Genomic DNA, 11,942 nt, shown 5'->3' on the forward strand with positions numbered 1-11,942 from the left:
TAATTGTACAATCACTGTCATCATCAATTTCAATACATTTTCTTTCTTCTTGAACTCCTTGACTTCAGGTCCCTTTATTTCCTTCCTTCCCCACCCTACCATCCCCCTGAAACGTTAATATATTTATTATCATTTTTTTTGCTATAGCTTACATCATCCCATGTATCCATTTACCTAAAATTCTGTTGTTTCTTCCCTTCAAGTGGTGTTATACAGTCATCATGACTATCAGTTCCCTGTCTCCCCTCCCCTTCCCGTATCCTCAGGGAGTCATCACTCCCCTTACTGTTTATGAGGGGGTCATCTACCTTGAATTCTGTGCATCAAAAGATCCTGATTGCACAATTGTACATAAGCAGGTCTAGCAAGATTAATGAGGTAAAACAAAGGCCCTAATAGTTGGAGGAGGAAATTATAAAGAACTAGAGGATAATTATGTGTTTCATCAATGCTCTACTGCACCCTGGATATATCATCTCTTCAGTATGGCCCTTCTGGGAGGGACTGTCCAATTATTTTAGGGTGGGCTTTGGGACTCCACTTTGCCTGTGCTCGTTCATGTCAGTTTTATTGCTTGGTTTTGAACTTCTGACACCTATTCCCATTGACACCTCATGATAACACACGCTGGTGTGCTTCTTCCATGTGGGTTTTATTGCAACCTTACTAGATGGCCACTTGTTTAACTTCAAGCCTTTAAGAACCCTGACGCTATATCTTTTAATAGTGGGCACCATCAGCTTTCTTCACCACATTAGCTAATGCACCATTTTGTCATCAGCAATCATGTTGAGAAGGTGAGCATCAAAGAATGCCAGGTTATTAGAACAAAGTGTTTTTGCATTAAGGGAGGACTTGCGTAGAGGCCCACTGTGTCCGTCTGCTACTTTAAAATGTACATGCTGTTAATCCCTATCATTATACATTAATTTATTTACATGTATACATGGCTATATTTATACCTCTATAAATGCCTTTATCTCCTAGTTCTTTCTTCTATTTCCTTTTACTTTCTTCCTGTCCCACTATCACGTTCAACCTTCAATCGGCTCTCAGTGATTCCTCTCGGCTACATTGCACTTGATCAGATATCACCAGGGACACTACACCCCCCTTGCTGTCGATTTCACATCCTTTGCTAGTCCCCTTTCCCTGACACATTGGCTCGCCGCTCCCCTCCCCACATCTTCTCCTCTCCTGTGTCCCCCTCCCCGAACCATCAGTCACATATCTGTCTCCTTGAGCTTGCTTGTCCTGTCTATCTTATATAGACGGACATCAAAAAGAAACAAAAAACAAATAAATAGTTCCAGGTCTACCTGCTGGAATATCCATCTCCCAACCAGTTCCGATGAGGTGCCAGATGCTGCTCCAGGAGTCAAGAGTCTACTTTGGGGAGTCCTCTGGGACTTTGTGGTTTCGCTCCCATTGCTGATCTATTGTCCTCCCCTCTTGGCTTGCCCCGCCTGTGGGGAGGTCAGACTGGATGCACTCTCCAAACTCTCTTCAGTGCCGACCCTTACAGTGCTGCGACCTAGGGAGACGGTGTCATGTCTCCAGCTGCTCGTAGCAGTCACGTCAAGAGTGCATCACGAGGTCTACACACACGCTCTCTTTCTCTCTTAATTTGTTTTCATGTGAACGGGACAGACCAGCCCCTTTTCCTGAACCGTATCTTCAGTACTGCCCTCCATATCACTGTTATCTATAGGGGGACATCACAACTCAAGCTGGGGCTGGACTTGCAGTCCTCTCCATTAATGGGCTGCGCTGTGTACATTGCCTTCAAGGTACAAGGTACACACAATCCTGCATCCGATTGACGTCTGCTCTCTTCCTCTGCCTTTCCTGTGGAGACATAAACAGCACACTCCCCGTGGGTGGATTAATGCCCTGTTCCCCCAGTGCCATCTTCTTTCTTACCTCCTCTCTCTGTGGCCTTTAGAGTCCGAGGGAAGAGGAAAAGATATCTTTCAGCTCTGGTGCTATCTGTATACATTTTCTTCTTTTTGTTTTTGATGCCCTAAGCATCCTTGGGTTTTGTCAGATCACTGCCAGAATACCTGGTCCTTAACCAGGAAGCTGTGCGATGTGATCCTTTCCCTCTATACCCCTTGTACTGTTTGAGCTTACCTCGGCGGACTCATGTTGTACTGGTCCTTTTGTGCTTGGCTAACATCACTCAGCATAATTTCTCCCAACCACCGAGTCCGTTCTGACTCAGAGAACCCTGCATATGGTGTTCTAGGTCGTAAATCTTTCTGGGAGCAGATAGCCTCATCTATTTGCAGTACAGTGGCTGGTGCTTTTACACCACTAGCCAGTGCTTAGGTGTCCAACACTTACCTGAAGGCGCCATGAGAGGATTTGGTTAGGAATGTTTTAGTAGATGGTAGATTAGGCCGATTTTTTTCTTCTGATAGAAGTCTCTCCCATGGTAAGGGAAGTGGGAAACATAGATTGTTAACACTCATTGACCACAAACAGTATTTTTACTACATTTCACAGGTGCAAGTAATTTTCTACTTCTATTTGCTTATTTGTTGTATATTTCTATTTTTCTTTCAGAGCAGACATGCTACGACATCCTGAATAGAATGACGGCAAACCAACTCAATGCTGTTGTTGTGGGCGTGGAGTAAGACCAGTCTGATGATGATTAAAAAAAAAAAAAAGATGATTCTTCCTCTCATTACTTTCAGATTTGGTTTCTAACTCAAATTATCCAAGCACAAAAAATACTAGGATTTTAGCATTTTTTTGGTGTATACCATTATATCATATAACATACTGATATTCACATTTCCTCTTTTTGTTTTTAAAGTCTACTTTTGTAGAGAGTTCTGAGAGGTATCCGGATAAGCAACTTTCACAATACCCTTGTGATAATCTCTAGGAACCTAAAACACAGTCCTAGAAGTCCAATTAACTTTGTTAATTGATTGTTGGAATACTTAGAGGGCTTCATTACCCCTTAGGTACCCTTTGTTCCACTTTAGGTATTTTGAATCGGAAATACAAGTATGGATTTCAGACACATTCTTGGTTGCAGAACATTGGGTAACAAATGTTGGAAGCATCAACATATCTTTAGTCACGCTCAAAATGAGAGAGCCCAGATGCTCTTGCTATTTGCTTAGGATTCCAAGAATATACAAGACAATTAGTGTATGTTCAGCATTCGTGGAACTGCATAAGTGCAGCCTGTACAGGATGAAGGCTTTCCCCACCATATAACTCGCTATGAAGAGTGATGAAATATAGGGAGCCTAATGCAGCAAAACAGAAAATGTAATGGACCAGTCCTTCCCTGGTCCCTATTACTGCCTTAGAGCAAGCAGAAGAATTGTTTATATCTGCAGAGCTATTTCTAATCCATCACAATTAGAATGTTCTCCCTTTAACGCTAACTCAAGAGTTTTACCTAATATGCTTTATCATTTTAAACACACTTTTAAAATGGTTCCAAATGTTTGTACTTAGCTTAAGAGTTCTATTATGTATTAATGGTATTTGATTTTTACACTGAATAATGTCTAAATTACAAATGCAATTTTAAAATGTTACATAGTTGAAATCATATTATATTTCAAACACAGGGTGCAATGTGATAAAATTAAAAAGGCCATACTGTATATTCAACATTTAATATTCAGTACTAATATATGAGGGGGAAAGAGGAGGCTATCTACTCCTGTAAAGATTTAAAACCTCAGAAACCCACAAAGGGCAGCTCTACCCTGTCCTATAGGGTCGCTATGAGTCAGCATCAACGCAATGGCAGTGAATTTGATTTAGTTTTGTTAATATATAAAAAATCCACAAACTCTGATGGGCCTGAAGATTGCTACCACGCCCCAAACAAAAACTCCACTGCCATCTAGTTGCTTCCAAGGCTGTCAATCTTTACCGGGTGGCTGTTCTCAACTCTCTCCCATGGAGTGACCAGGGGCAGTCGTGAAACTCTGACAGCTGACCTTGCAATAAACAGCTGGAGCCATTACCCACTTTACCACCAGGGCTCCAGGTTTCAGGTAGCCCACAAGAAATAAAGTGAAATATAATATTTTGTGGAAAGTTTGCGTAAGCGAATTTTTAATATATCATCATTTTCACTTTAGTTCTCTGCTTTTAAAATCTCACGTATTTTCAGTAGTCATCCTGAGAATGCTGTGCCATTGGTTTTATCTAGTATCTGAGAAATGACATTGAGAATCTCCACTACTAATTTTTCTGCTGATGAAAAATTTACATACAATATTGTGCATTGGATACACACTATTTTTTGTTTTCTCTTAGATCTAAGAGGAAAACATCTTTAAACCAGAAGCTACTTCTTATTTTTTAGCATATGTTGGCAGTGAATCCAGGTTTGATTGAAATGAATAGTAAATCATTTCTCAATTTCATTGGAGAGATCTGATGTTTAAATAAGAGATATCTGGATGTGTGCAAGCAATATTTATTCATATTTTAACTTTATTTTTATTCTTTTTCCTTTTAAGTTATAGACTAGCTCCTCAGTATCAGTTCCCCATTGCTTTGGAAGATGTCTTTGCTGCAGTTGAATACTTTCTACATGATGAAGTTCTGGCAAAATATAGAGTGGATCCAACCCGAATCTGTATTTCCGGGGATAGTTCTGGGGCTTCCATTGCAGCAGTGGTGACTCAACTGGTATGTTTTATGTTTTACATAAGTACATAGCTCACAATAATGCAAAAATTACAACAAAATGGAATTATTGTAGTTACAATGTTTTTATAGTTTAATAGGTGAAAAGGGAGGGGCTGGGCATTGGTGGAGCTATAAAAGAGGAAAAAGTTATCATTTAGAGTAAGAGTTCTTATTAAAACAAATACTCAGTGAATATTTTGTGAATACCCATGTGGTAGGACAAGTTGACTAGGGACACTCATGTACATATAAGAAAGGGCTTTATATCAAAGAGCAATTGTATATTGAGAAAACATCCCAGCCCTATCCAGATCAAGTCCATAATTCTGATATTAGCCCATATGTCCAATACTAGTTTGTGCAATAATGCTGAATGCAGGAAGGTCACAGGCCAGTCAGTGAAAAGTCTTGTGGAAACAGTGGTGGTGGAAGCATCTCAATGCTGGCATTGGGGTCTTCACATGGTTCCTCCAGCTCTCTGAGTGTCTCCTCCACAGGAAAGTGAAGCAGAATGAGAGTGTAGCTCACTTCCAGAGAGAAAGAGAGGAAGTTCCCAGAATCCTCATGAAAAAGCTTTGCCCAAAAGGAGGCATCATCAGGCTGTGACCTGATTGACAGGCTAGGCTCCACCCTGAACTTATTTAACAAGTTGACTTGAAATTATGTAACAACCACAGACCACCCCTTGTCAATCTGACACCATTACACAACTCTTTACCCATACACAATTTTTAAACAAAACAATAGTGAAATCATATCTGTGCCTAACAGGATAAAACTAAAATGCATACAACTCAAAATGTGTCAGCCTCATTTAAGCATAATACTCTACAAGTGACAAAAATAAAAATATTCTATGGTTAACAATTAAAGTTATGTGAACATCTACAGCATAATCCTTTAATTCTATAAACATATTTTCTCACCTGTGAAAATTTGTAAGCCAGCCACTTCATGCCTTTATCCCTCCATTTTGGGTACCAATTTCTATACTGCCCACTTATATCAACCCAATGCTCTAACAAGGATGTTCTTTGATGTGAAGAATCTTCATTACATTTGGAAGCCTGTGAGTCTGCATCCATGAGCAAAGTCAAATAAGGACAGGCCATGCATAAAGTCAGCAGCAATATACACCAATTCACAGGATCAAAAATCTTCTCTTCATCTGGTCAGGGTCTGGTCAAGTAAACGTGGGTCTCCTCGCTTAGCCTCAGCAGGGTGCCCATAGGCTGCCTGGACTTTCAAAATTGGCTCTGTCGCAATTCTCAACAACCCTAGCCCACTTGGGTAAATTCTGACTCATAGTGACCCTACTATAGGCCAGGGTAGAACTGTCCCTTTGGGTTTCCTAGGCTGCAACTCTTAACAGGAGTAGAAAGCCTCATCTTGCTCCACAAGAGCTGCTGGAGGTTTGGAGTGGCAGACCTTGTGGTTAGCAGCCCACAGAAAGTTAACTCTCCTAAATACTGTGCTGCTCAAAGGCAATTTATACATTAAATTATAATTGTTCCTTATGTTATTACTACATCCTACCTCTCTATCAGTTTGTTGTACTGTGGTGCCTTAGTGTTGCTGTGATGCTGGAAGCAATGTCACCTATATTTCAAATGCCAGCAGGATCAACCATGGTGAACAAGTGTCAACAGAGCTTCCAGACTAAGAACAGACAGCGGAGAAGAAAAACACAACCCACTTCTGAAAAAGTATCCACTGAAAACAGGAATAATAGTTGCCAAACACTCTCATATATCAGCAGAAGATAAGCCTTGGTTGGAAAACATTTAAAAAGCTACTTCTCTCAAGTCAACCTTACAAATATGAACAGAATTTTGGGGACTTCCATTTGTTGATGGGGCATGACTCAACATAAGAAGAAACAATTGAAAATAGATTTCAATAATCAAAACATGGAATGTGTTATTCTAGGAAAATTATCAAAAATGGAGTGGCATGCACAAAGTTCACTCTCTTAGGCATTTGTGCAAGCTATGGGCCATTGTGATTGGGATAATCATGCTTTACTATGTAAGGGAAGACAAATTCAAGAACGATGTTGTGTCACATTCATAATAAAAGTGAACATTTCAAAACCCATTTTGAAGTACAATGATATAAATGGTAGGGTATTTATACACCTACAAGGAATGTCTTTTAATAAACGAATTCATATTTATAGAAGCAATCACTAAAGCTAATGATGAAGAAATTAAAGAATGCTACCAGTTTTTAAAATCTGAAATCGACCAAAAATGCAATCGAGATGCATTGATAATTACTCATGATTTGAAGTGGAAATAAATAAGACCAGCCAGAAGTTAGAAAATATGACCTTGGTGATAGAAGTGAAGCTGGAGATCACATGATAAAATTTAAAAGACCAACAACTTCTTCATTGCAAATACCTTTTGAATTGTAATCAATTAATATGGCCCTTCAAGCCATAATTCCTTATGTGCTTATGTGATGTATTATAATTCTGGACTCTATGCCTGTGACTATAGTCCAATTTTGGGGGAGGTTCTATACTATATTAATGGACAGGATTAGAGGTGGGATTAAGACTTTAGTAGAGTATATGAACCAAGGAACACCATTTTGGTGGGGCATTTTTAAGACTCCTTTACTAGAAGGGGTGACTTAAGACATCATCCTTTGTTTTCCATTGAAGGGGTATATATGCTAGTACCTCTGTACAGTTCTAATACATATCACCTGGAAAGCCTTACCTCCATTACCCAACAGAGTTTTGGTAGAAGCAAGAAACCCTGTTGTGACTTTTGGATATTTTCGGCTTCTGGTTCTGGACACTGCATTTGGTTTACTTCTGCTTGATCTTCAGCTTCAGACTGAATAGCACCCACTACTACGTGAAACAACTTTTCAAAGTTTTATGAGTTTCTGTAAGACATGGCAGAAAATTGCAGAATGGAGGAATGTGAGGGAATATTCTCAAGGGAAGAGTGGGTGGGAAATGGAGCCTAATAGAATCTTGGAATAGTTGGATATTTGGGATATCTTTAATCTCCAACTCACTGGGGCAAGTCTGGTATTCTTCCAGAAGAAATTATTAACCCACCTTTTAAAAAAGTACATAATTGAGCACTATACGTGTGTACCGCACCATGTAGAATACACAGGAATTAAGTTTACTACATTTTTTGGAAGATATGATGAAACTTAGTATTAGCCAGTAGCCAGCTGTGGAACAATGCATCAATTGTTCATATGCAAGTTCTGGTTGAAGCGGAAGAAAATTAGAAGTCCCAAAGAGTCAAAATATCATCTTGAGTATATCTCACTTAAATGTGGAGATGTCCTACAGAAAATATTTGACACATTCAGCACTAATGACAGAAAGCCAGATGATTTGAGGAATAATATCACAAATTCAAAGATCATGTGAAAGGAACATTACACATGAAAAACGGCATTAATAATGTAGGAAAAATAGAAAAAATCAAATTAGATGTTAGCAGTGACTCTTAAGCCTGCTTTTGCATGTAGAGTAGTTAAAATGAATGAAAGAAATGAGTTGAATAGAGATTAGAAAGAGTGGCTTGAGAAGACAAAATAAAGCATTAATATAAAACGTGAAAAGACCGGAGTTAGAGCACCAAGAGTGAACGACATGCTGAAGCTGGAAGAATGAAAGGATAATTTCAAGCCTCAAGTTGCAAAATAGAATGGTTTTATGGAAAAAAATTGAACAATAAAGGAAGCTTAAAAAGGAGATGGAATGAATACAAAGTCACTGTACTAAAAGAAAAAAATTAAATTGGTTGGCATGCAACCATTTGAAGAGTTAGCATTTGATCAAGGACCAGTGAGACTGAAGGAAGAAGTCCATGCTGCACTGCACATATTAGCAAAAAAAGAATTGTTGGAATATTCATTGAAATGCTTCAACAAGCAGATGCAGCCCTGGAAGCACTTGGTAACCTATACCCCAAAATTTAGGAAACACGTACCAGGCCAATTGGCAGGATGAGATCCACATTTGTGCCAATTACAAAGAAATGTTAAGCAATAGAATGTAAAAGTTATTGAATAGTATTAATATCACATGAAGTAAAATTTTATTGAAGATAACGTTTTAGTGACTATAGTAATACATTCACATGGAGCTGCCATGCATTCAAGCCAGATGCAGAAAAGGACATCCATGTTGGATATCATTCCTAATGTCAGATGGTTTGTGGCTGAAAGAAGAAAATAACTGAAAGATGTTTACTTAATGCTTAATTGACTATGAAACAGCATTAAACTGTGTGGATCATGAAAACAATGTGGATAACATTAAGAAGAATGGGAATTCCAGAACACTTCATTGTGCTCATGTGAAACCTTGTGTATGCACCTTTCCAGTAGAATAAGGGGATGGTTTAAAATCAGGAAAGGTGTACATCAAGGCTGTATTCTCTCACCATATTTTTTCATTCTGTATGCTGAGCAAATAATCCATGAACCTGGATTATATAGAGAAGAATGAGGCATCATGATTGGAGGAAGGTTCTTTAACTATCTGTGATATTCAGAGGATATTACTTGCTTGCTGAAAACTAAGAGGACTTGAAGCATTTACTGATTATGATAGTTAAGTTTTATGTAAATTTGATTGGGCTAGGGTTCTCCCATGATACGTTGCAGCATAGTGTGGTCAACTCCATGATGGGCTCTTCTGTGAAGCAGTCAATCAGTTATGGGAAGAAGAGAATGGAGTACCACCATCTTAATCTGGCCAGTCTTGATATAATTGAGAACGATTTCACTTGGAGTGTGGCAGACTCTTGGTGTGTATCAATTCACACCAGTTTGTGGAAGCTAACTCACTTCTGCTGAATCTGGATCCTGAATCTGTGGACCTCCTGTCATATCACTTGTCAATCCCAGGAGTAATCATCTGACTACTGATTTTGGGTTCATTTGATTGACCTCTGATTTATTCAGCTCTGCATCCACCAACCTGTGGTCTTCCAGCTTCATCTTCCTGCTCTCTTTTCATCAGTCCCTGCAGCTACAGGACTCAAGCTGACATTTGACTTTCAGACTTGAACCAGATTGGACTTTCCCAATTCTACAACTATATGTTCCATTTCTTGATATAAATCTCTTTCTATATACATACACATATAAGCACTCCTGGTTTTGCTTCTCTGAAGAACTCAGCCTAATACACTGATTGTGTTAGTATGGGTTGACTATAGAAACAAATTCATAGACACTCATATGTGTATAAGGAAGGCTTTTATATAAAAGAGTAATTGTATATTAAGAAAACATCCCAGCCCTGTCCAGATGTCTGATACCAGTCTATAAGTTCCTCTTCAGACTCACACAGCATATGCAATGACGCTGAATGCAGGAAGATCACAGGTCAGTGGGTGGAAAGTCTTGTGGATCCAGTGGTGGTGGAAGCATCTCGATACTGGTGCGGGTCTCCATGTGGCTCCTCCAGCTCTAGCGCTCTGGCTCCATCAATGTAGCTCCATGTGACTTGACAACAGGAATGTCTCACAGAGAGAGTGTGTCCTGCCTCCAGGGAGGAAGACAGGAGTCCCAGAAGCCCCAGGAGAAGGTCATGTCCACACAGAGGCCTCATTGGCCTGATTGACCAGCTAGACTCCACCCCTTCACTCAAATTGACAGTAAATTCTGTAACTACCACCCCAATCAAGGTAAAAATTGCAACCTTCAGTTGGTACTACTACTCACAATAAAGAAAACAAAATTCTGCACAACTAATTCAACTGACATTAAGATAAATGAGAAAATATTGACATTTTCAAGGATTTCATGTGACTTTTGTGAATTAATGCTCAATGAAGCAGCAGTCAAGAAATGGACATATTGCATTGGGCAAATCTGCACCACACATCTTTAAAATTTTAAAAAGTAAAGATGTCAATTTCAAGAGTTAAGGTTCACTTAATTCAAACCATTATATTTTCAGTGGCCTCAGTGAATAAGGGAGACCAGATAAAAATAGATTTGTTTGCATTGTGATGTCTGCAATGAATATTGAAATAACTCTGGGCTACTCGAGGAATGAACATATCGGTCTTGGAGGAAGTACAGCCAGAAGGCTTCTTGAAAACTAGGATTCTTAGAATTTGGACGTGTTATCAGGAAGAACTTACCCCTAGAGAAGGATGCTTCTTTGTAAAGTAGAGGAACAATGAAGTAGGAAGACCCTGTATTAGATGAATTGACTTAGTGACTGCAACAATATGCCCAAACTTAACAATTTTGAAGATGCCCCAGAATTGACATTGACTGACTCCCTTATTATTTAATATTTTACAGATGCAGAATCACCCAGAATTCAAAAGGAAAATCAAGGCCCAGGCTTTATTATACCCTGTATTACAGATAATTGATTTGTGGACACCATCTTATCAAGAAAATGCCCATGGTCCAATGCTGTCAAGGGATATAGGCATTAAAATGGGATGTCTATATGTAACCACAAATAAAGTGTGTATCGAAGCAATGGGTCTAAATCAACATATGCCTGATGAATCAAGGCATCTGTTTAAGTTTATTAACTGGACTATCTTACTTCCAGAAAAATTTAAGAAAAATCATGTTTACACAGAACCAATATTGGGAAGATATGGCTTTATACATTCAGAAATTATAGATCCTAGGTTATCCCCTTTGGTGGTAAATGATATCCAGTTACAAAACTTGCCTTTAACTTATATCCTTACCTGTGAACATGATATTGTAAGAGATGATGGACTTATGTATGCCACACGGCTTCGAAATGTTGGCGTTCAAGTTGCACATGACCATATGGAAGATGCGATCCATGGAGGACTGGCTTACCTAGGAAGAATATTTAATTTCTATCAAGCAACTAAATTACGAGATAAATATATTAGTTGGCTAGATGAAAATATATGATTACTTAGAGTTTAAAACTATTTAATCATTTAATATCTATTAATTGAGACATTATTTTATAGCCCTGTGAGTTTAATGGACATATGTCTTTTTATTTTGAATAAACCTAACTTTGAATCAGAGCAATGTTTACTGTATTATTTGGCCAAATTAATTTTGTATTTTTATCAAATTATTTAATTTCTCTAGTTTTAGGACTAGATAAAATAGTGATATTCATGGTATTATTCCAATTAACTATCACCTATTTTATCTGATTATCTTTAAACACATAGTAGTTTTTATGCAGCAACAGGAATGTTAATAGTTAACAAGGAGGAGAATCCTTTAGGAAGTAAAATTGCATTGACATTTGT

The 11,942-nt window shown here is 38.5% G+C and overlaps 1 protein-coding gene across 1 annotated transcript in view; it reads left to right on the forward strand.

Moving 5' to 3' along the window:
• Positions 1 to 11,586, forward strand: part of LOC101639380 (arylacetamide deacetylase-like 2) — a 34,973-nt gene extending 23,387 nt beyond the window's left edge. The window contains exons 3-5 of the mRNA XM_004715991.1: positions 2,569 to 2,638; positions 4,506 to 4,677; positions 10,984 to 11,586. Of these exons, the coding sequence (XP_004716048.1) occupies positions 2,569 to 2,638; positions 4,506 to 4,677; positions 10,984 to 11,586 (845 nt within the window). The remainder of the gene's footprint in view (positions 1 to 2,568; positions 2,639 to 4,505; positions 4,678 to 10,983) is intronic.
• Positions 11,587 to 11,942: the final 356 nt, after the last annotated feature.

Source organism: Echinops telfairi, unplaced genomic scaffold, assembly GCF_000313985.2.
Source record: "Echinops telfairi isolate 266 unplaced genomic scaffold, ASM31398v2 ScPeMD7_7422;HRSCAF=8460, whole genome shotgun sequence".
Lineage (NCBI taxonomy): Eukaryota > Metazoa > Chordata > Mammalia > Afrosoricida > Tenrecidae > Echinops > Echinops telfairi.